We start from the raw sequence: 25,496 nt of genomic DNA, 5'->3' as shown, positions 1-25,496 counted from the left end.
TGGAACATCTGGTGAGCTTCAGAAGTGCCCTGTAGATCTGCATGTGAGCAGAATGGTCTCAGAAGCGGTCATTCTGTCTCTGAAATTTAATTTCTCCTAGCTCATTTTATTAGTTGGAAACAACATTTGTTGTAGGCTTTTTGGTGGGATGGAGAGTTCCAGCTGCAGGTTGTCTTTGGTAATGCTGTCCATCTTGTGAAGCAAAAAGTTGGCATGCTAATGTGCTGGTCCCTAAGGTGCCTCAGGCTTCTAGAGCTACTGGAAGGGTGCAGGGAGAAGGGAAATGGGCTGATGCTGGTGGAGAGGAGTTGTGGGAAGATTGGACAAGGAGCTTCTGTTCTGTTTATGAAGCTCCTGTTGGCTGTGGGGAAGCTCAGAGTCCCCCAGTGTTCAGTGAGGGGGAATTTGTGGCCTTAGTCCTTGTCCCTCCTCTACCTGTGCAGTTCCATCCTGCTGCTGCCAGGGAGGAGGCAGTTGTGGCTCACCCAGGCACTGCTCGGTGGAACAGTTGAGAAAAATGAAGGATAGGAGAGGGCTGCTTCTCTCGCTATAGCTCCTTGTAGCAGTGTTTAGAAAAGCTGACTTGGCAAGGTGTGGCTGGCCATGCCTGTATTCCTCCTCCTGAATGCTGAAACCCACTGTGTCCTGTGGGACAGCTCAGTTCAGTAAGGCAGGGACTTGCCAAGAAATGAATGTGGGTCTGCTGCTTCAAGAGCAATCTTAGTTGCGTGCTTACCAGGACACAGACGCTGGGTGAGTGGGTGGGTGCAGGTCCTGTAGTGGCTGACAAGATCTCATGGCATTAATACTGGTTCATTTGGTATGTAGACTGTTTAGGTAGTGGCAAGGAAAGGTGTGGCCCAAGTGCCATGGGGAGGGCTGGTTTGTGATGAACAAGTTGGGAGTCCTGGCCTAGAAAAAAATGAAGGTATCTGCTGGCTGTGGAGAGGAAAGAGGCAAGTTCTCTGACACTCTTTTTTTTTCCTGTAAAACATACATATGCCTAGTAATTGTCCTAGCTCTTTTTACCAATGTCAGATCAAAATAAAACTTGCAGGTCTATAATTAAAGCATAACAAATAGTGAAACTACCACTCAATTCCTCCTGCCCTTTTGTGCAAATGAAATTTAGAAATTGGCACAAAGAAAAGTTTCATGAAAACTTGTCAGTGCTAATCAGGATGAATGAATTAAACTTTCACTTTGCTTTTATTTCCTTCCTATTTAAAGTTTCCAAAATGCTTTTTAACCTTGAGTGGCTTCTTTCTTTCTCTTCTTTAAAAGACAATTAAATCCCACAGAGACCTGAAATGAAATCAAGTAGCCTTTCCCAGTTATAATTGTTTTGCGAACATGAGGAAAAAAACCCACAAAATAACCCCACTAGCCTGGCTTTAACTTTCAGTGGAACTACTTAAATTCAGTACTGCTTAACAGTTACACAAATAAAAAAAATTTAATTACAGAATATAAAGCTAGTGATGATACTACTTATTTCTGAAGGAGTTGTTGCTTTCTCGGGTTTTCAGATAAAAATACTTGTAGAAAGAATGTTGTCTTCAGGCAAGTTAAAACTTGCTGGCATATTCATGGTAATATAGTGTATTTGAAAGAAAATGTGTATATATCTAGGAAGATTCAAGCTGCAATATCAAATCACTCCTGTTTTGAGGGCTGGTATTGCCTGTGGATTGTACTGATATGTCTTTCTAGCAATTGGTCTCTTGTGACGAGGATCCGCTGTGTTAAGTGAGTGCTACTCTTGTCTTGTGTAGGGTTAATAACAAGTTTCTAGGTATGAGTAGGCCTGGCATGAAGTAATAGTGACTTACTCCTGTTGTTTTTCTGCTGTGTTGGGGAATCTCTTTTAATATTCCAGAAAAATACAGTAGACTTCCTTATGAAAATGGAAGTGGGAGAACAAGTTCAATTGTAGCCCAGCTGAAAATCTCTTAACTTACTATGTGTCTCTAGCATCATGTATTAAATGTATATTTAAAAAAAAAAGTGTCTTTATGTTCTAGAGTACTTAAATTTGAGATTATTTCAGTCCTTAAATCTGTTCTTTTGTGCTCACAAACATTCAGCAGTCCTGCAGTTCAGACCACTGGTATTTAGACATTGTGCATGTGAAGTTTTAAACTATTTTCCTGTGTGACACCAGGTGATCCTTGCCTGAAGTAAGCAGTAAGCCTTCTGCAGGGCAGTGCTCCAGAGCCTTAACAATGAGACCGCTTACTTTCATCCACTACCCATTTCTAATTTGCTTGCGAAAGGGTACAAGGCTCTCCAAGTGTATTCTGTTCTAACACTAACTAGTTAGTTACATATACAAAAAGTACAGATAAGAAAAAAAAGATTCTGGGTTACTGCATTGCTTTTCCTAGTCAGCTGTTGTCATAGGACCGCTCTTACAGCCTGAGCAGTGAGTGGCTATTGGCCTTCTCCAAGGCTACAAACAAATGGTTTTAATCTGCAGATATTGTGGTGGATGTAGAGCTGAACTAAGTGTATGTCTAACCAGCTAATGAGTTCTCCTAACTTTTTTTTAACCTCTTTTGCTTTGCAGGGAGTTAGAGGAAGAGTTAAAGGTGACTTTCTTCTCTTTTCAGCTTCTTTTCCTGACTGTGATGTTAGCTTTTAATCATAAAGACTGTAGGAGAGGGATATATGTGATCAGTGTAGAATAGACCCCACCAGAAAGACAAATGAGGTTTATAAGTGGAATAACATCTGTAGTTCTTCAGGCTAAAGTCTGAAATCTCTGAGGATCAGTTATGGAAGAGGCATCTATGCAGTAAAGCCCTGAGAGATCTTCATACACCAGCTGAGAGTTAGCAAGAATGTTGCAGGTAACAGTGCTGTGATGAGAAGTGTCTACCTGTCCTAAATATTTGGGATGGGGTGGTGGTGAATTCAATGCTTATGAATTGCAAAGGAATTTCCAGTTGATCCCTTCCCTGGAGAAGGAGCTATGTCCCCTTGAGGCTTAAGACTTCTCTGAATAATTAATCCATGGGGTCTCTGTCCACAGAGAGAAATGAAAGAACTGTCAAAGGCTACTGTGTTACACCTGATAAAGGAAGTTATTAGTGAGTCTTCAGATACAGTCACATAAATTAAAAACACTTGCATCCCTTTTCCTTAATAATAGATGAAGCCTTTAGGATTAGAGCTTAAATAAAAGGGGACCTCCCCCCCCAACTAAAAAACCTTATATGGGAGTAGAGTAAAATTCCCTTTCACTTAGTGTTACTTGCCCCTGAATTACTTTGTTTTTCCAAATCACCCCTGTTCTTCCTCTTGTCTTTTCCATTTCTGCATGAGATGTGGGGAAGGGGGATGGTAGGGTAAAAGCATTTTTAAAACTCCCCATGTTCTGAATTACAGAGAAGATTTGTTCTTCAAAATTCCTTTAATTCTAGAGGTGAAGAAGTATTTCTGTGGCTGAACAACTCTATTTCGTTTGTAGTTGATTGCCTTATTAATGATGAATAAATTTTCAACCATTGGTAGGTAAAGAATGTTTGAATGCTCATAATTCAGGAAACAAAACTTACCATGCTTGTTACTTTTTTGGTTTTGCCCATGCATTTGACAACGTCAGCATATTGTGACCAAATTGCTGCTCTCCTTTTCTGTATTCCAAATTGGTGGTGGTTTATGGCAAACTCTCTTTTTTTGTTTATTTCTAGGTATAATGGATCCCTCCCTAATGGTGACAGAGGACGCAGGAAAAGCAGATTTGCCCTTTATAAGCGACCTAAGGCAAATGGAGTTAAGCCCAGCACTGTTCATGTGATTTCTACTCCTCAAGCATCGAAGGTACGTGACAGTGGGGTAAATCCTGTTTTTCTGATGATCCTGGGTGGAGAACAACTCACGTATTACTGCTGATTTACCTTGCTGCTGGTTCATTCTGTGGTAGATAATTTGTTTTAATGAAAAGTCTGCAGTGGATTTTCTTTCTGGGCGTATATATCTTTAATTTTAATCCAGTTACCTGTTTAAAATAGTCTTTAACCTCAGATATGAGGGAATCTGACCCTTCTGCCCCTGTTCAGAAAGCTGACTTTGTCAGTGCTGACTGTTTTATCTGAGCCATAGAGTAGTCAGGTGATGCAAATACAAAAAGTATTTTAATCTCTTTCTCACTGGAGTGTAAGATTGGTATGTCTCTTTCCTCTCCAGGAGGATAACTGACACGGTATTAAAAAAAGTCACGATCCCTCTGGGCCTTTCATTTTTGTTGCTAATAATCATATTGTATATGTTTTTACCTGAAGTTTAGTGTAGGTGAAGGAGGAAAAGCAGTAAAGTAAATATATTAAGGTAGTAATTTAGGAAGGAAGAGCAGTAAAGTAAGTATGTTAATATAGTAATATATTAACCCGTAGAACTGTCCAGGTTACAATTCTGCTGGTGGAACATATTTCAAGCTGCAAAAAGTCATGCTATCTCTTCCCTCAAAGCTGCCTTCCTAGAAGCAAAAAGTGACCAGAGTTTGGGCCAAACTGGAGGGGGAGTTCTGTGGTGACACTCACAAAAGTGGATGGTTTGCAAGAGGTGTCCGTCACTTTTACAGAAATGCGTATCGGAGGAGAGGGAGAACCTACACCATTCTCAGAACTGTGTTGTCTAACAGATCAAGAGAAGAATATTGTTTAATACATAGTATAGGATTATGTTTTCTTTTATAAGACATACCATACACAGTATAAAAGCTAAACTTACCAAAATATAGAGTATCAGAGCTTGTTTTTTTTAAAGATTGTATAGGGCCTGCCTAGTGCAGATAAATATGTAGTCTTTTGGATTAAAAGTGTCTGTAAATATTTTTCAGTGTTGGTATTCTCAAAAAGAAGGCATTTGTGAGTTAAATTTTCCTGATGAAATCAACCTTCAGAATAGGCCGTTAGTATATGTTTGTATGTTGGTAACTCTGGTCTATTGCTTAAAATGTAACAAATGAAAAAAATGTGTTTTACATAGCTGATGGAAATATACACATATTCTCACTGGATAATCTTAAGCATTTGGACTGCAGATAGTATTTTGGCATTTGAGTTGCAAAATATTTAAACACCTGGCAGACACTGCAAGGTATCTGGTTAATGTTCATCTGCATTGTTATTGTGCAGATAAAATATGTTTGCTGTACAAATTAGTGCCCTTATAAAGATAGCATAGGGTCTGAGACATTAAAGCCCCTTCTTTGAGGATTTGGATTCAGGTAGATATGTTAGGTTGAATGTATGGTCTTGTACTTTCCCTGAGCCCTTTTAAAAGAGTTTATGTGTATTTAGACTGTTGTCTGGGGCAAGGCTGGTGGATGTGTGCCAAAACAGTGATGCAGTGGATTTCAGTTAGTGCTCTTTCGATGCACAGAAAGAACACTTATGTTTTAAGATGCTTTCGTAGGCTTTTCTGACATCTTAGATACCAGAGCCTAAATCTGTTTTACTAGGAATGGTTTCTGCATACAGCTTTTGTAAATGACTGCAGACACATAGACTAATAGAGAAAAGCTTTGCTCTTAGAAAATAATGTGCAACTTGACCTCAAAAGTTTTGTTCTGCTCTCAAGTCTTTCAGTCTAACTCTTACTTAAGGAAGTTTAAAATGGTGGGAACTTGTGCTGCACAGGATATTAACACGTTTCCTCCCTTTACATCCTTCCTTCTAACTTTTCAGATACCAGTTCTCTGTTTTGCTTTGCTTGTCTGTCACTGTGTAAACTGAATCTTTGAGTAGAAAAAAACATGTTATTTTTAGAGTAGTGATGCTTTTTTGGGTGGTGGATTTAGCAGAAGTGGATAAAGGACTGACTGTCTCCATTTGTTTTGTCTCTGCTGTGGCATGGATGCTTGCAAAAGGTGCATAGCTGGTTTTGTGCTAATTGCATTAATGCAGCAGCTCAAGAACTGTAGCTGTTGCCAATTTTAAGTTAGTGTGTCAGCCTGAAAACTGCAATAGATCGTAAGAGGATGCTTGTCATGTTCCATTGTCCCTGCTATGCAGGTGTCAAGGACAGCTGGAGTAGCACTGGTTTCAGTAGTAAATTTAGCTCAGCTAATTGCATATGAATCAGTGCCTTTTGTTTTTTCCACTGGAGTGCTTGTTTTTTGCCATGCTGCCTTCTGGAGGTGCTGAAGAAAATTTAGAATTGTTTGGCCTTCTGAGGGTATATGGGTATATTTGGGGGGAAGGCACTGCATGGGGTAATGAGTCTCAAGTTTTTTCAGAGTATTGTTGAAATACGCATGCATCTCTTCAACATTATGCACTTGACTTTAAAACCTATTTTATTAACTATGCTTAGGTACCATTCAGGCAATTTTCTAGTGTCCCCTATTTTACAAAACTCAGACCATTTGTTTGAGACGGTCTTTTTCCAGCATTGTCAAAATTGGTGTTACTGTAAGAAAGGAAGCTTAAAACTCTTATGCTCTCTCTTGTTCGTGTGTGTGTATGTCTCTGGGGTGGGGGGAAGTGTGAGACTTTCATTAACTGTGTGTGAACCTTACTCAAGATTTTAATAATCCCCTTTGCTAGACTAGAGAGTTTGTTTCAAAATCATCAAGTCGCAGGAGAGACCATTCTTTGCATTGGGGCTTGGGTCTTATGGTGAAGAGGAAGACTGTTGTCAGTCATGATCATATGATCTGTGAAACCTTCCTCTGACTACCAAACTCTTACGTGCGAGTTTGCTACTAGCTTATTGTGACGTAGCTAGGATTTCTGAATTTTATTTTCAAGCTGTTAGAGCTATTTAACAAAATCAAAAGTTAGTTGTAATGTTTATTTTGTTTGGTTGAGTTGTCTTAACTGGTGCTTTCACGCCCAATAGTTAGTGCTGTGGAACTCAAGTCTAGGTCTGCCGGTGTTGGAGATGATTACAAACTTTACTTCTGCAGAAATTTTCCAGTGAGTGCTGAACTTCAAGTGAGAGGGGGGTGTAAGTTTTCAGAATAATCACCTGGGAATGATGGGATGCTAAACTAGAGTTTACTAGGGGTTTTGGGGGGGATGTGGGAGGTTTTTTAAGTTTTTTGGTTTTTTTTTTTTTTTTTTTTTTTTTGTGGTTGGGGGTATGGTTGGTCTGGGGGTATATACATGTCCGACAGGAAAAGAGGTGTCTGTAACTGAAAACAAAACCAGCTTAATATTGCTGTAGAAAAATATTTGAGGACAGTATATCTTTCTTACAGATCTTAAGTAGGTGAATAATATGCCCTGTCTTATATAAAACTGTACGATCCCAATTTCTGCTAAGCAAATATAACTAGGAAGCACTGGAAGTAGTCCTTTCTAACGAGTGACTGTTGCGCTTTGATAGCTAAGTGGTTGCATTCTTAACACTGACTTGGTGGAGGATTGCAAATGTCTTTTGATTTGCTGCAGAGTACAAAAAAAAAAAGCCACCTTTAATACCTTTTTATGGTGGTATGTCTTCGTATTTGTTATGTCTGTCTGTCTTGGGAGCAAAGTTTTCCTTTGGTAACCTGTGGTAGATAAAGACAACCTATTTTCTCCCCTATGAAATTACTATTTCAAGCTGACTGGGGAAGATCTTTCCGACTTCAAGTCCAATTACCTGCCGAGTTGGCTTCTGCTTTGTGCTATCACAACAGCAGCTTGTATAGTCACTGGCTGGGTTCCTGCAGCTCAAATCAAGTTTCATGCTGCTACTGGAGAAGAACAAAATGCAGCCATACAAATAATTATTAGGTTAGGGAGAGAACTACAATTTGTGCTTTGAGTGATGAGAGAAAATGAAAGTATAGGATTCTTGTGATTAGTTATCTACTGTAGATATTGCATCTGCTTTGACGTACTTTGTGAATTTTGAGTAAAAAGACCAGAAATCCTTTTGGCACTGACAGCTTTTTGGTGTTCATTGTGGATGAGAGCTGTAGAGCTCAGCTGCTGTCAGGAGGATACTGTGTCTGTCAGTGGCTTCTCTCTTTCCTATTGGGCTTATTTATGGTGTTATCAGTTCATGGAGCACTAATTTGTTCTGAAGTAACTTAATCAGATAGGTATCTTGAGAGTCCTGAGTTGTGCAGAGGCAGCTTTTTCTTGGTTCATCAGACTGAATCTGCTCAAATAATAGTTTCCTCGGTGTAATGTCCTTTTTTTTTTTTTTTTTTTTTTCCTATTAAGTGCATCATCTTAACGTGCTAAATCCCTATCCCTTGCCCTTGCAAATAGTAGGGAATGGTTAGAAGAAAATGTTAGACCAGTTTCATTAGTAGGGCTTAATAAATAACAACTGTTACTTGGTTTGAAGCTCTCCTTCCTGGGCTTTTGGGACCTATTGAGCAGAATGCATGTCAAAGGTTTTGGAAAATCATTTTACAGTGTTTTCTAACAAAAACCAGATGGTTAGTGAAGGAAGGGGAATTAAAAATTGCTGAGGTCTACAACAATTATTTTTTTATGACTTAACGTTGTTTTTTGTTTTCATGTTCTCCCTTCAGAGGGTAGACAAAAGATCAAAAAATGCTTTCCTTGTAAATTCTGTTTAAACTACATCTGTTCTAAATCAATATTTAGAGGAGATTCTACTTGAATTTGGGTGCCCTTTGAAAGCAGAGGAAGGTGCAGTGATCACCAGGGGTAGTGTTAAGAAACTCGGGAACATTGCATTTCCCCATACGCGTCCACTTCACTTCCTGCAGGGTGCCAGGCTGTGTAACCTGCCACTGCACGGTGTCTATCAGTTTGCAACTTCCTTTACCCTGTCAGAAATAACCTGGGGGAGTTTGGTCTTGTGGTAATGGAGAGGTAGGGAGAGACTGTATCTCAGCTGAATTTCAAATGCTGTGGTGTAAGGTCAGATGCTGCAAACCTGTGCTGCCCATCAGGGAATGTCCTCAATTCTTCGTGCCACTGGAAAAGCAAGTAGGATATGTACTGCAGGCAGCAGAGCTGCTTGTTTCACTGAAAGGTAACAATTTCACTACTTTAGCTTCATGTAGCAAAACTTGTTTAAAACTAATTTGTTCCAGTTTGACTGGTTTCTGCATGCCTCCCCACTATTCTTCAGGATTTAGAGTGGAAATTTTGGACCACCTACTGTAGTGATGAAGCTCTGTCCTGTTACCCATTTATTCTCTTTGGACTCTTAATTGGCTGGAATGGATCTCGTCTTAGAAGTGCGTGTCTCCTGAGAGCTGGGCTGGTCTGAGCTTCCTAAAAGTTAGGAGAAAACCTGCAACTGGTTTCAGATCAGATGAAGCTGCATGGCCTGAGCGTAATGTTTCTGCCTGCATGGTGGGTGCTGCCTTTTAAACTTGCTGTTGGGGATAACACATCATTGCAAGTTGGCATTACTAAGTGAGAACCTCCCTAGAATATTAAAAAGTGATGACAATCTGCTGTTGTGTTTGAGGTGTTTGGATGGGCTGTGCTGCCGCACAATTATGAACAGCCTGATGACTACAGGGGCTTGTATACAACCGTTGGAAGAGTCTGGGACTGTTAGCATCTATAATACAGGAATTCCTAGCTACCGTTTTGGAAACGTGCTTCATCGCCTCTGTCGTGGGGGGACTTTACACAAGTCTGAAGTGTGACTTTTGCATTAGCTTTGAACTGCAAAGTCCCTGTAGAGAGAGACAGTTTGATTCTAGGCTGTATAGAACGTAGTTTTATAGCACATATGGCACAGAGAGCCTGTCCTTGACTGAGACTTGCACCACAGAACTGAAGGCAGATGTTCTGGCACTATGAAGAGGCGTAAGGCAGTGGGCATCTTATTCTTGTGTTACCCTCTTTCAATGAAGTTGAAGGTTCTTGGAATGTTTGTTGCTAATGATATGTATATAGGTTGTTTATGCTCAAAAGAAAGTGTGGTGACAAGAGGAACATGCAACTAATGATGTATGTGCTTTTCCTGTTATCTCGAACTGTAATGTCCAAACAAAATTGTCTTAAATGGACGGAATGTTGTGTGTTGGAAAAATAGGTAGCATATACTCAGTCACAGCAGTATGGAACAGCTTTCCTGGAACAGAGGAGTTGGAACTGCATCAAAGAGTAGATGAGGCTCCTATGCTTTAAGGCTTTGTTGAGAGGGGCAATTATTTTGAAAACACAGAAAGCAATTCAAGCTTCATGGGCCAACAGTAACTTTTCAAAGAAACAAACAGCTGCTATTCCTGTTTTACAAATTAGAAAATACTTATTTTCCAGAGTGCTTCGAGATTTTGTTGATGGAAAGAACAAAATCTAAGTACTTCTCTTTTTGGGAGTCTTTTATGACTACATCTGTAAAATGAGTAATTTTATCTGCTCACTAAGTGAAGTACTAGAGGGGTGAGTGACTTGTGAGACTACAAGATTGCTCTTTCCACACTTTGTAGGTCTCTTGTCTGAGATGTGTTTATGCTTTCTTTTAGATGCAGGACTACTTTGTTTTGGGATCCTGCTGTTTTGCTCCTACTGAACACCAAAGACCTCACAAACATTTTAGGAGAAAACAGGGAGTACTTTATCAGGATAATCTCTTTTGAAGGGATGTATCCCCAGCAAAGTGCTTATGATGATGCTTCATTCGCTGAATGCTCCAAGCTCTTTAGCACTGCGTGCAGTAGTTCTCTGTTATCTGTGTTTGGCAGTCATAAGAGCAATTCAGAATTCTTTAGCACTATGGGTTTGCTTCTACAAGATCATTATCTTTTTTTGATCATCTCATGAGCTGTCCTTCCATGAAAACAAGCTTGTCTAGCCACTGGGTCTACATCAGAGCTTGTGCTTACATGACCTCCATGCGAGGCTGTGTGTGTTGTGTACAGACTTGTCTTTAAATTCTACATATGTCTCTTGTCCATAGTGATTCTGCCAGTACTTCAGGAAGTTCTGGACTCTGCAGATGCCTGGTGTGAGATAATGTGTATGGTAATATATACTTTGGCCTTCTAATTTCAGTAACAGCAGATGCCTATCACTTTGACTTGAGGAAGCTCATTAAAGGCCCAGCACTGCCAACTTGCTTGGTTGTACAATACTCTGTTTTCCTCCAGCTCCATATCAGTGTGAGCTCAGACAGATCTCTCCTACATTGAGTTCACCACAGTCAGGGAATGATGGATGCTTTCTCCTCTGCTTTTTGATACTGCTAAGCAAGGAGGGGCATCAGTCCCTGTCAAGCTGAAAAACTGTGGATTTGGTGCATTGAAGTCAGATGTGCATATTCCCCCTGGAACTCTTACTCCAGTGACTACTGGCCTGGCATTTGACTGGTTGCTCATGAGAATGAGACCAGTGTCTCAACTGGTCTGTCTTGGACTGGGATCATTCAGAAGTGTTGTGCTCTCAGCCTTGGATGTTGACAACTACCACTTTTGTGGTTCCAGAGATCTCCCTGGGAACCATTCCTGTTTTCTAGGTTTAAGATACTGAGACATACTTTTCTTTCTCTTTTGCCCTAACCCAGGGTAAGGAAAGGGAAAGCAAACATAGGTTTGATTTTTTTTTTTTTTTTTTTTAGCTAGTTAGTTTTCTTTCATGGCTCCCATGTGACCAAAGAAACTTTGGTTCCAGGGCTTGTTTTGTAGTTACCTGTAGCTGCACAATTCTGTTTCTCCTCCCAGACTTCTCAACTGATTGGAGGCTTAGATGACAAAGCACTCCCAGTTTGCAGCTTTGATAGCTCTTGTATCTAAACCAGTACTGCTCAGCTTCAGTGAGGGCTATTCTCTGGCAGGGGAATCTGAAAAGAACCTGCAACTTTCCTGGAGATACAAACCACATTTAATGCTTGCTTTGCAGCAAGGCAAACTTCTGGTTTTTATTGCTAGTTAATCTCAAATCTCAGTTAAGTTTAACTGAAGTGATACTTACTTTTGTAGGATCAGACGACTACTGGGAATCAGGACTTTGTGGGACCAGAGCATACACATTTACACATCCCTGATGATCAGGGTATTTCTGAACCTGTAACAGCTTGCTTGTTCCCCAGCTCTTTGGGGAATTTTCTATAGAAGCTGTTCTTTGGGTAGGGGTTATGGCCTCTGAAGATTAGAGCTTCTGTTCCCTTCTGCAGTGCTCTTCTTAAGCAGCTACTGTTGCTGAAGCTTGATTTCAGCTGAATGAGATTATTCCACCTTTTCCTTCCTTGTCTTTATAAGGTATGTGCTTTCTTGAATGAGTTGTGCTGTCTTCAATATTGACATGACTAAATTCATAGGACCAGCAACTCCCCATCTTTACCACAAATGGCCAAAGGTTTGATAATCCTCTAGCTGTGTTAAGACCCGTTGTGGTCTCTCTTGTGTTGAGATGACTGAACCATTCCTAAAGAATGGTTCAGCTCCTGAGATTGGCCTTAGTTTCATGTCACTGGCATAACATAACACTACAGCTGAAATATCTAGATGCTGTACTTGGAAAAAACTGTCCTTCAGTCCTCGGCTTAAGTGTGGACTCTGGGAGGCTTTTTTGCACAGCTGGGTCTTTGGGTAGTTCTGCTTGGAGTCCCTCACTGTATGAGGTGGACATAAGCTGATCACACAGATAACCAGCCAACCTCTCTCTTTGAAGCTCTTTCCTCCACAGTATTTTGACTATGCATCTGTTTAACATGCAGTCTCTTCCTGAGTCCAGAATTCCAGAAGAGGTGATTAAGGAGATCATGTGGTTGAAAGAAGGTCAGGGAGAGGTGTGGTTTTTGTGCTTGAGGTTTTGGAGTGCTTGATGAGTGTTATTAAAGCCGAACTTTTTTTCTGTACTGCATGGATGCAAAAAAAGTGCATGAATGGTCAAAAAAAGTCTTTAACAATTATGGGCTGATTTCTCTAATTTGAACATTTGATGGCACTGTACTTTATATATCCAAACCTTACTAGTCTTGAATTTTCTACAGAGCAGGTTTGGAGGAAATATTGAATAGGACAGTGACTGCAAACTCACAAAAACCGGAAGGAGAACTGAAAGGAACTCTGGGGGGGGCTTTGTGGATTACTTTTGACTGCTAGCCTTCATATAATGACATTTACTATTACAAACTTCAGACAATAGACTACTGTGTAAGACACGCAGAAATTTTTCCTCCTCCCTGTTTTCTTTTGCTAGCATTTGGTTTTCCACACCATATTCTTTCTGCTTCAGCCCACCAAAGAATCTTCCACTGCTGAAGGTCAGCAATAAGGCAGTGCCTTGGTGGTCCAGGTGGGAGGCAGGCAGGAACAAAGCTGACCTTGCTTCAGCATGGGCAGCTGCTCTTATTTTTTTCCAAATGAAAAGCTGGCCTTGAAAAGCTGGATTGTGAAACTTCTAATAGCTCATAAAGTGTTCTTCCTAACTCATCCCTCCCCCTCAAAGCTTTCTCAAATCTTACTGTTTGGTGTTTTGTCACAACAAATGGCTCTATTGCTGCTTGAGTGTAATAAATAAACTGTAAGTCAAAACAAAATGTTGGCAATTTTGTGCAAGAGACAGACCATGTTAAATATCTTAAAGTATCACTCTCTTATGATCTTGACTGTTACTGGGAAGGTCTAACTCTAGTTTCCTTGGTTAAAAATATCTTGATTATTTAATGTTGTATCTTAGTATCTTTGTACTATAGTAGCAGATACTGCTGGAGTTGAGCATATTACCGTCATTATGTGATGCATATGAAAAACAGGACTCTTCCTGAGGAACTTTTTTTTCCTGGAAATAATATAAGAGGATTTCGTAAAGGAAAGAAGTTGCTTATCTGTTAAGTTTTTAGATGTGTAAATTTACCCAAAGTCTCAAGTAGATTGTGAAAAGATCAGGCTATTGAGTTAAGGTAGTCCCATTCGTTACTCAATTCAATTTAATTCTTTTCCAGAACTGTTTTTGTCAAATACCCATGTAATGTACATATTTAGATGATGCAACGTATGTTTTACAGCTATTTTTCTAAACTGGTTTTATGGCTTTTGCCATGGAAATATTTTAAGGATTGGGAAAAAAGAAAGCATTCCAATCGTTCTTTAAAGAATATCGGATTTTTTTTGAGAGAAAGAATTTGTAGCTTTAGTGGATATAAAACTTGTTACATTTGTAAAATTTGGGTACAGAGTTAATTCAATAAGTCTAAACAGGAGTATATGTTCTGTACCTTGTAGTTTGTTCCAGTATTGGATGTTGGACAACAACTACTTCTTTACAATCCATTACTAAAACCCTTTGGCAGAATGCTTTTCTTCCTGTTTGCTGTGGGGTTTAATTCCAGCCCTTCAAGTTCAGAAGGCTTTTTCCTGGGGAGTTGGTGTGAGGAACATTCCCACATCCTGACAGATCAGCCTGCACCTCCCCTGCAAACCTCTGTAACATCCAAGTTCATTTCCAATCCTTAGTGCTCTAGTATTAATCTCCCTCTATACCAGTATCTGCATACTTCTGCTGCCCTGTCTGCTATTGCCTTAGTTCCAGTTTTCGTCATTTTGTAAACTCTTGATGTGTAACACTGTCTAATGCTTTGGAAAGTCGACATTTGTGAGATGATGGTGGTGAAGCAGTGGCATTGCATCACTTGATTCCATCACCTTAAGGAGGGATTTCCCTTCCTGCAACCCCTTTATCTCTCTAGATGAAGATGTACTTGCTAAGATGAAAAAGTAGGGCCCTGACTTTGTGACTGTGTGAGTAAACACTCAGGAATTCTGTGTAGAAAATACTCTGATTAAACTTTAGCCATACTGAGAAATAAAAATATGTATATGCATACCAAATACAGATGACAAGAGGGAATACCGTCATATAGTGTGGCAGTATGAATGTACTGAGGTTTTTTTCAGACTGAAGTAGTAATTTGTTTTACTTGGTGGCAGTGAAGGTAACCACATTTAGCCTTAAAAGCACTAAACCCACTTTGAAACAGGAGTGTAGAGGCACCCTCCTAGGTCAGAGGGTTGGATGGCTTCAAACAAATCTCTGAAAAGGATTAGACTTTGGAATGTAACAAACAGTACCTCTGCTTCAGGTAGGATGGTGGGCTATGCAAGTGCTGAGAGATGATAGTTCTGTCTCAACAACCAAACGTTACAGCTTTCACAAAGCAGTAATCCTTTCTGTTCTAGTGTTTGCCATGTAATGCTTAGCTGCAGTGTTGATGGCAGAGCATTAATGTGAATTAGATGATCTCTGATACCCAAATAGTCTTGCTCCCAGCTCTAAGTGTAACAGTCCTGCCTAGAATGCCCTGAATAAGCCACTTTGCACTAGATAAAAACAAAACCCCACAACAGTGCTGAAAGCTAGATACAGTGGAGATAGTCCATCACTTTGGCAGCATAGCTGTTTGAGCAGCTCTTACTTGTGGAGGTCATTGAAAGGAGTGTCAGGGCCATTAAGGCTGGGCTTGAGTCTGAGAGTGACACCTCAGTAGACATGCTTGCTGTATGTGTGAAGATGCTGAAGCCTTGTCTGTGCAGGTTTAGTCTACGTGCTGGTGGAGTCTAGAAGGTGGCTCAGCTGAGCAGCACATGCCCGTTCTAAAGCAAACTGATTTGGTCAAGGCTGCATTGACTAAGTAGCAGCTTAGACATCTGATGTGTAATGGTAGGTCATACCAATTTAGGTATCTTAATTGCTGATTTAACCCCAGCTGAAAATTACTCCAGAAGGAACTCGAGCAAGTTTGGGTATAGTAGATGTTTGACATTTTGGGAGCCTCATGTAATCTGTTGTCCTTCAGTAGTTTTTCTGCCAAACACTGAAGGAGTGTCTGCAGAGACATTTTTTTTCTGTACTCCTGCCAAGATTCAGATACTCTTTGTTTTGAAGTCATGGAAGTCTTCTTCAAGGAAATGTCATACCCAGAATCGTTTGTTAATTGTGCATAGCTCTGCTTATACTTAGGGCTGGCTTTATTAGCCCTGAATGCTCTGTCTTGAAAGCCAAGAAAGTACTGCCTTTACTTGCCAACTTGTGAATTGAGTTATTAGTACTAGTAAAAGTTCATAAATCACAGATACCTTGATTCTATCTAAAGCAGCATGTTTAGTGTTCCAGGATTGTCTCAGTCTAGTGTTTCTCAGGCTTGATAAACAGAAAGGAAACAACACTTAGGATACTTGTAACAAGTACATAATGTCTCTTCTGTATCACTTGTATAACTTTTCCCATTGTGTGTCAATATGTATTTGAAGGACAATGAAGATAAATAGTAGGTTTTCTTTAAAATGGAAAACCTCTTTCGAATATTAGGGACTCGCAGTCTCATTTCAATGACTGGCCTAAGTCTTCACATTAATTTGACATGATGGTTTGCTACTTATGCACTTTATTTTGGGGTTTGGTTTTTTTTGCTTATGTATTGGTCCAGGTACCACACTCCTTTTGTTAACTAAAATAGATGACTAGTGTTAAAGGAAACTTGCAACCTATTGTGGGGGGACATGCAATTTACAGTTGCAGCCCTTTTTCATGAAGCATCTCGGATATATTTAAATCTATTTACTTAGTGCCTGCTAACTGTAGCCAGTATCATGTTTGAATGCTCTTTCATGCAGCGTAATGGAAGACTTGGAGTGGAATAAGAGTCACCTTTGATGGAATTTGCTAACATAACTTTGTCAACAGCAGGCAATTGTATACAGAGCAGAAAGGCCAAAAAGGTACTAAATGTCTTGGCATTGTCAGTGCCATATTAATCTGATTTACGATTGTGCCTTGCTGTAGTAGTTTTGTATTAATAGTTTGTTACACTGAGCGTATGTTTTGCTCCACATTGAGGGGGGAAACATTTTGCCTTTAAAATAGGGATTGTGGCTATATTAAAGTGCTTTTGGCAGAAACTGAGATTGATACATTTCTGGGGTAGGTCGTCTTCTCATCAAGTATGCAGTTTGGTTGTATGTATGTGTAAACAGAGTGAAAACTTGCTCTCTGATGTGGTGTTTCAGATGAATTGCTGCAAAGTTGTTAGGTTGGGATTTAGTTCCTGACTTTGCCAAGATTTTAAAGCATTAAAAATTAGGGCAGAGGGGGTTGCATTAAACTCTTAAACAGTTGACATACAGGATCGGGCTGTGACATAGTTTTGGAAGAATGTATTGTAACAACTTTCTATGAGAAGGTGACATAATGTAGAAATAAGCTGATGAAAAAGCTTACGGTTTGTCTTTTTTCCATTATACATGATCTCCTGCACATTTTATGAGAATAGATAGCGTACATAGCTTGAAGAAGTGGGCTTTTGATTTAATGAATTGGTTTTAAAGGATGGGTTAAAGCCCTTCTGCAGTTACTCTCCTTCCAAACACACCTCCCCTCTCCCATGCCCTGCCAATTACCCATCTTGTGCTGCTCTCTACTCAGTGCTCTTTTGTCACTGGTTTTTGGGGTGGGTTTTTTTTTTCCTAGTTGGCCTATGATAGGTATTGGTGAGATGCTTTTGCTGAGCTTTTTAGAGAAACATTGCTGAACATTTTCTTTTTGGAAAAAAAAATGTTAAAACTGTACTCATGGGGTTTTTAAAAGAGAATTTTCCTTCTCATTTTGCAATTAATATATAAAACATATATGCACTGTGCTTAGCACTCTTTACTGTTGTAGAGCCTTGTTCCTACTGGAATACATAAGGTAAAAATAGTCCAGTATGCTCAGGAATTGTGAGACTTGATGTGTCCCAGTTTTTTTTTTGTACCACTAACACTTGCACGGTGTCGATCCATTGCTCCACAGTGGTAGCATTTGATTTTTATTTTTCTTCCTCTTGAGCTGGCAAAATGTGAAACTTGTTTTTGCCATAGCAAGTTTCTTTCCTTGTCTCTGAACACAAGTTATGGCAGTGTAGCAACAGAAAGGGAGGGGATGTGTTGACAGAATATTCACATGTAACATTAGATCTGGAAAAGATACTTTAATCTAAAATGTGGAACTACAAACTGTTCTGTTAATCATTTGTTTTCAATGCCTGTGTTCATGAAGGTAGTTCAGAACACTGCTGATTCTGGCTTAAATCCTAAAATCTTCATTGAATCCTAGTTTTGAATCTTCATGAATAAATAGGTCTTAACTTTCTAAAGCAAGAAATTGTAGGATTTTATTGCATTGCTGTTTGTTCATGTTTCTGTGAAGGGTGAAGGGGAATCTTGGAGTAATAAACATGCTTCTGTAATTAGAATATTAGTTACACTAGATTATCTCTTCGTTTTACTATTTCATACTGAAAATCAGTACTTTATATGCTTTGCTAAGTGGGATGCACAGAGGCAAGCATTAAAAATGACATGTTACACTTGACTTCAAACTCTGCTGCTGTTTTTGTATTTTCCTTGGTACTGAGGCCTTCTGCTACTGAAGGGAAAAAACGTGGGATACATGCTGTTCTTTCGTAGCTATCGTTTCCTCAGAACTATTATTTTGCTTGGATGCTAGTCTGCGCAGAAAGTGTCAGTCATCTATCTGTGTGTCTAGCAGCAGAACACTGATTTGTGATCTCCTAGGGTCACAAATAAAATGAGTCTGTCCAGATCTGGACAGAATTTCAGCTCGTTTTTCCTGTAGCGTTTGCACTGGAGAAGCTTCACAGCAGCAACTCAGCTTTTTTCTTCCAGTAGGAATGTCTGTCTGTTGTTCTTACAACTTAAGCACATTGTTCTTTTATGAATGTCTTTTCCATAAGTGTTGTGTGGATTTTTTGTTTGTTTTTAACTAAAAAAAAAAAAAAAGTAAAATTTTGCATTAACTTGTGAAATTGTGTTGGAACTTCCTAACAGAAGTTAGGTTGATGTGCAGTGATACACAGCTGCAATTATCTCTGTCTTTGTACTCCCGTGGGGCTTCATTAAAGTGGCTCCTCTTTAGCTGCTTCTGTTTCTCAGCATGGTGAAGTTCAGGATTCAGCAGACCCAACAAGTATTTGTGTGTAGTTCCTGCAGGTGGAATGTTTAACCACCCTTTTTTGCTGTTCTGGTAGCAACAGGAGAGTCTGTGTGAGTTCTGACAGACCTTTAGTGTTTAAACCTACTTGTTTGATGGTGATGCAGCAAAAGTACCGACTGTGTTGCTCCATCAGCTTGTTCACTGCTATCAGCTAAAGACAGGGACAATTGCATCTCTGAAATGGCTTTAAACTAGTGTATTTCTAATATTGCTTAATACAAATTGACAGGCACTTAATACTTTAACTCTTAAAACCTTATGCTATAACAATAATTTCATTATGGGATAGTCTGTGTTTCAGCAGGATTCCTGAAGTTTTAGATTTGATAATCAACCCTGAGGGCAAGTATTTAATACTTCAGACCTTCCAGGCTGTCAGTTATGCATTGTAGGAATGTCCTCTTCAGGTAGTGCTTTGTCTTTTCATAACACTTAAACCTTCTTTCATTTGACAACTTTGGCTATCAGATCAAAGTTTCAGCCTCAGCACAAGACTGTAATAAAGATGCATTGGATTGTGGACACAAAAACTCTGATGCTTATACTTTCCACTGTGTAAGAATGTGTCAGTTGGGCACCTGATAATCAAGACCCTTTAAATGATTAAACTCCATATAATTCATATTAGAATTTTTTTATTTAGAATGAAATGCTCTTTTTCTGCATGTGTATTTTAGTGGGGCATAGTTCTTTTCCCACAGTGTATATGGTGATATCTTTGCCAGCATTTAAGTGTTGAGTGCAAGTCAGGGGAAACAAGTAGTTTATACATGCATTTGTATCTCCTTAAGGGAATTTCTATAATTTTTTGAAAAGAATGTGTGTAAGTTGCTATTTACAATTCACAATACTCTGTCTATGCCTGGAAGATGAATGTTAACTATTGTTCAATGTTTATTTTTACAAGTAGAGATGATATGGGGTGGTCTATCCAAAATATTATTCTTGAAAGAGAATGTGTCAATATATAGATTTGGCACCATGCAAATCCTGGCTTTCTCAGACTCTGTCAGCAAGGGGGAGGGGGAAGAATGTACCATGACCAGTGAGAATTAAATGTTCTACTGTTGTGCATTATTTTGTTCCATTTCAATGGAAGACAGGACTATATGAAGGATGAGACTAGTTTTTTTGCAAGTGGGATTGTCATCTGGGTTGAAGACAAACTAGAGCATCCAGGAGCAGAGTCTTTGGTAAGTGTATTAAGCAGCATATGTGAGAAACTCATTCAGCAGGTTCTAGTCGAAAGAAATTCCATGCTTGCCTACATAATAATGCAAGGAATCTCTGTAAGTCATCACTTGAGAAGAAACTTTCTCTGGCATTTCTGTAACTTGCTGAGGATTTGCATAAATGGAATGCTGATATAATAAAGGACACTTTCAGAAAGCGTATGGCAAAGTAGGAAGGGAGAATGTGGTATTCTAAACTACTTACTCTCCCGTTCATTGAGGAAGGGGGCAGGAACATAGCATGAATGCCATGATCTAGTTCCTCATCCATTTCAGTTGGATTAGGTCCCTTACAGTATCTTTTGTATAGTTAAAGTAATGAGGCATACTTTGTTAGGAATATGAGAGAGCCTGGCTATGTTTCCTTCCCAAAGGTAGGTGGGCAAGGTAAAGCTTGGACAGCACCTCTTCAGTGCTTTTTCATCCCTGTTCACACATTTGTTGCCTGTATTTGGGGAAAAAAGCAGAACAGTGTGTGTCTATTCACTGGAGGGTTATAAGGTGAGTCCTGGTTTGTTGAGTACATACTAGAAGAATCGCTTTTAAATGAGTGCATTTCTGAGAATCCTAAGTGGCCAAAGAGAGCACACACTGGCTTGGTAATTGATTGCTGGTAGTAGAGCGGTGGGGGAACTCCCGAAGGGTTTTAATGGTCCGATAAGAGTGTGAAAAAGTAAACTGCGTGATTAGGGACCAGAGTTGAATTTCTTATAACTCCACGTACAGGATGAGAATCCAGCACTAGTGAACACAATTCTGTGGATAATGTGCTTTTGTCAATAATCTACTGATTTATATGGGACCTTGGCATGCAACTTGTCTGATTAACTGTATCAATACCCTGTTGCATATAATCCTAAACAAGTTCTTGTAGTTCAGCTGCCTGGTGGTAACAGTCTAACTGTGCTGTTACTATGGTGAATGTGAGGAAGCTTACTTGTGTTTAACTGGGAGGGATAAAATAACTGCTAGTGTCCCACAGTATTGTGTGATGCTGTGAAGTGAGAATTGTATACAAGGATGGTAGAACAACTGATTGATGATAACTTGTGTATTGTATTTTCCTTATTCTTTAAGATTTTTTTTTTTAGTTAATGATATTCTGGTATCAAAAGTCAAGAGGAGAGAAATGTGAAGGAGCTCTATGTGATATCATCTTAACCGTTATCAGCTGGTCACTAGTTAATTTAAATCCCAATAAATTAATTGTGAACTTTAAATTCCTGAGTTGATTACTAATGGGATTCCATAGTAGTAAGCAATTTACAGCATTAAATGCATTATAGGAAAGAAAATTTTAAAAAAACAACAAAGAAAACCCTAAATAAACCCCACAAACTTCTTTTGACAAAATTGGTAGCAGTTCAGTTGTCAGAAGGGTAAATAAAATAAAGGTGGCTGCATAGAGTTGTCTAGATGGCTTGGTGATACATGTTTTTAAAAAAGGCATGTTATTTGTTATCTAACTATAACCAAAATACTAGCAAAGCTAAATATTTGGAGGGTTTCAGTAGTGTCTATAGCTATTACAACAGGGGCTGTATCTTGGAAACAGAGGTTTTTTTCTACAATCGGTAAGAAGGAGTAACAGATTTGTTGGCTTAGATGAAAAGGGAAGTAGTAGGAGTAAGGGAATGGTAGCATTGTACAGTCTATGTTGATGAGGCTGCTTAATGAAATACTGTCTGCAATTCTGCTGTCAAGTTTTCAGAAGCATTTTGAAAAACTGGAGAGGAGGCAAGCAGGAGTTGCAAAAATGATTTGAAGGAGGGAATAGACAGACTCCGACTTGTATAGCATCAAGTGAAAACTGGCAGCTTAAACTAGCTATTCTACAAGTTACTACAGCTACTCAAGAAACTGCCATTTCCATGGTAGAAAGTGGCTCACAAATTTGCTTCTGAACTGCAGCAACTGCCTAGCAATTTTAACTTGCTGCTGCATGAAAGCTGAAGCTCCTTGAAGAACAGTCTGGTTTGCTTCTCAAAGACTATTGAGCTCTGTTAGTGTGCATCCTGCAGCCATGAAAATACAGGATACTAAAAGGCATTCTGTTCTAGCAGGAGAATCAACAGTGAGAGCTAGAAGCTGAAGCCAAACCAACTGAGATGGGAAGCTTTTTAAGAGAATGGTTAACTACTGGAGCAAGCTAGTAAGAAGATGACTTAATATCTTGATGAAATCAAGTTGGCGTGGAGCAGATTGAAAGATCTTAGCAAAACACGTACTTAAAAACCTATATGGGGACAACGGGATGAAATCGGGGGATATCTGGTATGGGGGAAATTTCAGCTGATAAAGAAATTATAATTAAGATTTTTAAACTCTGAATTAGCTAAAGTGCTCTTTGGGAGAAATTAATATTAAGTGCACAAAGGTATTTGGTTATTCTGCAGCAGGTGTTCACTGTTTTCTTTGAAGTTGGGGTGGGGGCTGAGCTAACTTGTGTTGCAGTAACTATGGTGGTGTCTTGAGGATGGTGGAAAACATTCTTGTGTTATAGTAGCCACTGTTTGCAATGCATGAAACTGGATGTGGAGGGTAACGGATCTTGTAAAAACAAATTAGGGCTGTTTGTGAGTAAATGCCAAGATTGAGACTCTTTTTTTTTTTTTTTTTTTTTTTTTTTTGGTGTAGAAAATGATAGTGCATATTGAGAGAGAGTAGTATCTGTGTATACAGTGTGGATAGAAAACCTCGGAAGCGTTAGTCTTGGAAGATTAAAGGAAGATACCAGCTTTATTGCCTGAATGTGATTTGTAGCCTCAGCTCTGTCTGCAGAGGCATCATATTGCAGGGAAGGAGGTAAAACCCATGCCTTCATGGATGTGGAGAAACCCTCTCAGCTGTCGGGGCTTTTTGTTTCTGGTGCTTCATTACACAAAGCAGATGCCATCCATCTTTAACAAGGTAGAGATTTAAGAGATTATTTGTTACTCTTATAGAGGCTCAATAACAAAATCCGATACCAAAACCCCCTCAAACTGAAGTTTGTATTTAATCTGCAGAATTGTAAATTTGGAATTATGCTGTATGCAGTGTAAAGAAGTGGTTTATAATCGACAGTAAATTTTGGGTTATAGCTTCTGCCATCATTTTAAATCCCTGTGTTATCCCTACTCGCTGACCTAACTTAACAGTCAGAGGGCGAATATCTTGAGTGAAAATAATTTTAAATCAGTTGCCATGTACAGAAACAAAAAATGCCAAAATGAGATACTTTGATAAAAGGTGTTCTAAATTCTTATTATATATAATAGCTATAATAATAATAGTGGTTGATACAGCAGGATAGACTAATGTAGTTGAAAAAAAAAAAAAAAAACCAAAAACGTTTTAGTTTTGAAATCTTTCCTACTTACTAGGCTTTCTGTTAGTGAATGAATGCCATTATCCCAGAGATTAAGTAAAGCATGGGAGAGTTAATACAAAAATTAATGTTTTGATAGGACAAGACATGCTGAGACAGTAAGTTGTTCAAAGTTATGTTGCAGGTGGGTGATTGCATTCTGTTATTGAGATAGAGACTCAAACCATTCCTTACATGTTTATAGAACAACTGAATAGGGGTTCCTCTACAGTTTTCTGAAAGTAATTCTTTAAATAAAGCAAACTATTTGTGTACAATCTGTACATAAAAAGAATTCTTATGTTGGTATTGCACTCCATGTGGTCTGCATTTCTCCAACAATACTACGTTATTAAGTTCTTGCTTTTAAGGACCAGTGAATCTGTCCTAGCTTGTTGGGTGGTGGTTATGAAAACTGTTAAAGCTTTTTTTCAGTTATAATTATATTAAATACAAATTTGAATACATTCTTCAGTTATATTGACTTTGAAGATACTATATTTTTCTTTGGATTTCCATTTATTATATTTTCTCTAAAAATATGTAAGTTCTTAATTATTTTACTATTTGGCATTTGATCTGGATTGCCGTTTTCATCTACTGTCATTAATTAGTTTTCCTGCTGTTTTTGTAGATTTACAGTTCATACTTTGTGAAAGAATCAATTGGTTTCAGTGCAGATTCCCACATTAGCTATTCTTAAATTACATTTTTACCTTGGCAGAGTGGTGGCTGATCAGTTTTTGCAGTTTGATCTTCATGGTCACTGCTGTTTTAGTTTATAAAAACAACAACAAAAAGGCCTATTCACAATTTTTCTACTGCTGCCTGCATTGGATAATCTGATCATTTATTTGTAGATAGGTTTTTCTCCAAGGATTCCCTATAGCTGCTTCTTCATTTACCCATATGCTGTTGACTTCACCTGCCGTTCTTACATTCAGTGTCCTGAGGATTCCTTTGGATACTGTCCAGATATGCCAAGTGTACTGGAATTTGACTAACATTTGACCCAAAGCCATGTGACTTCAGTGTTTTTAATTATATACTATATATATGTATATAAAATATATATAATTTTCCAAATCATGCAACAGCTGTCATTAGATACTTGGTCAAGAGAATATAAAGGGCAGGTAAGTCTGGAGGTGAAGGTGGGTGCAGAAAAAAGGGACAATGCAAACTATTTAGAAGATTCTGGGAATGCTTTCATGCAGCAGCTCTGTGGAAAGTGGTAATGGCAGAGGGCTTGCAGAAGGGAATCTTTTGTTCTTACCTGCAGCATAATTTGTATGCTGGAGTCATCAAAGCTCAAACTTTTATGAATGTTGGTCTGTAATACACAGCAGTTAGTATGTATTCATTTTATGTGCCAAATAAGCTTAAAAACCTGTGTAATGTGAATCGTCAACAGACTAAGCTTCAGGCCTAGTTGTGTGGATGGAAGAGGTTGTCCTTCAAACTGCTTAGTTTGTCAAAAATGCATTAAATAGTGGGTATTGGCTAGCTCAGCTCACAGATCCAAACAGGTTCAGGAACTTCTACACAAGCTGCTCCATTGGCAAGAGCTGTGGTCACAGGCTGCAAAGAGTGAGTAAGCAGTAATGTCTTCAGCTGTATGCAAAATGTGTAGGTGTCTGTACCAATGCTTTTTAACTGGCAACCTCCAGCTCGCGTGCTGCCTGGAAGGGAGAACAATGAATGTCTAGCCAGCAGTCAAAAAAACATTAAACTTGGGGCAAAGTCTTTTGGAAGTTAAGAGCTGTAACTTCAACGCAGCGTGGTATCATACAAGGGAGTCTTGCAGGCTGCTCACACTGCATGTTTGTTGTGCTGCAGTGTAAAAGAGGTGAAGAAATGAAATATTGGGGGGGGTGGTTTTGTTTTTTTACCTCCTTCTCGGTAAACTTGTAAAATTGTGGATGGTGAGGTGGTTTGACTCAAACAGGTCAAATATTGCGATTAAAACTCTCAAACAGATATGTAAATTTATGAATTCTTAAATGTAAGCAATAATCTCGAACTCATTTATCATCTTTATTGTAG

General features: G+C 39.0%; 1 protein-coding gene across 1 annotated transcript in view; it reads left to right on the top strand.

The window, feature by feature from the left end:
• The window catches only part of PELI2 (pellino E3 ubiquitin protein ligase family member 2), an 81,873-nt gene that overhangs the window by 23,025 nt on the left and 33,352 nt on the right, over nt 1-25,496 (top strand). The window contains exon 2 of the mRNA XM_052783547.1: nt 3,696-3,825. Coding sequence (XP_052639507.1) covers nt 3,696-3,825 — 130 coding nt within the window. The remainder of the gene's footprint in view (nt 1-3,695; nt 3,826-25,496) is intronic.

This window comes from Harpia harpyja, chromosome 3 (assembly GCF_026419915.1).
Source record: "Harpia harpyja isolate bHarHar1 chromosome 3, bHarHar1 primary haplotype, whole genome shotgun sequence".
In the NCBI taxonomy this organism is placed as follows: Eukaryota; Metazoa; Chordata; class Aves; order Accipitriformes; family Accipitridae; genus Harpia; species Harpia harpyja.
This window is presented reverse-complemented; position numbering and strand designations above follow the sequence as displayed.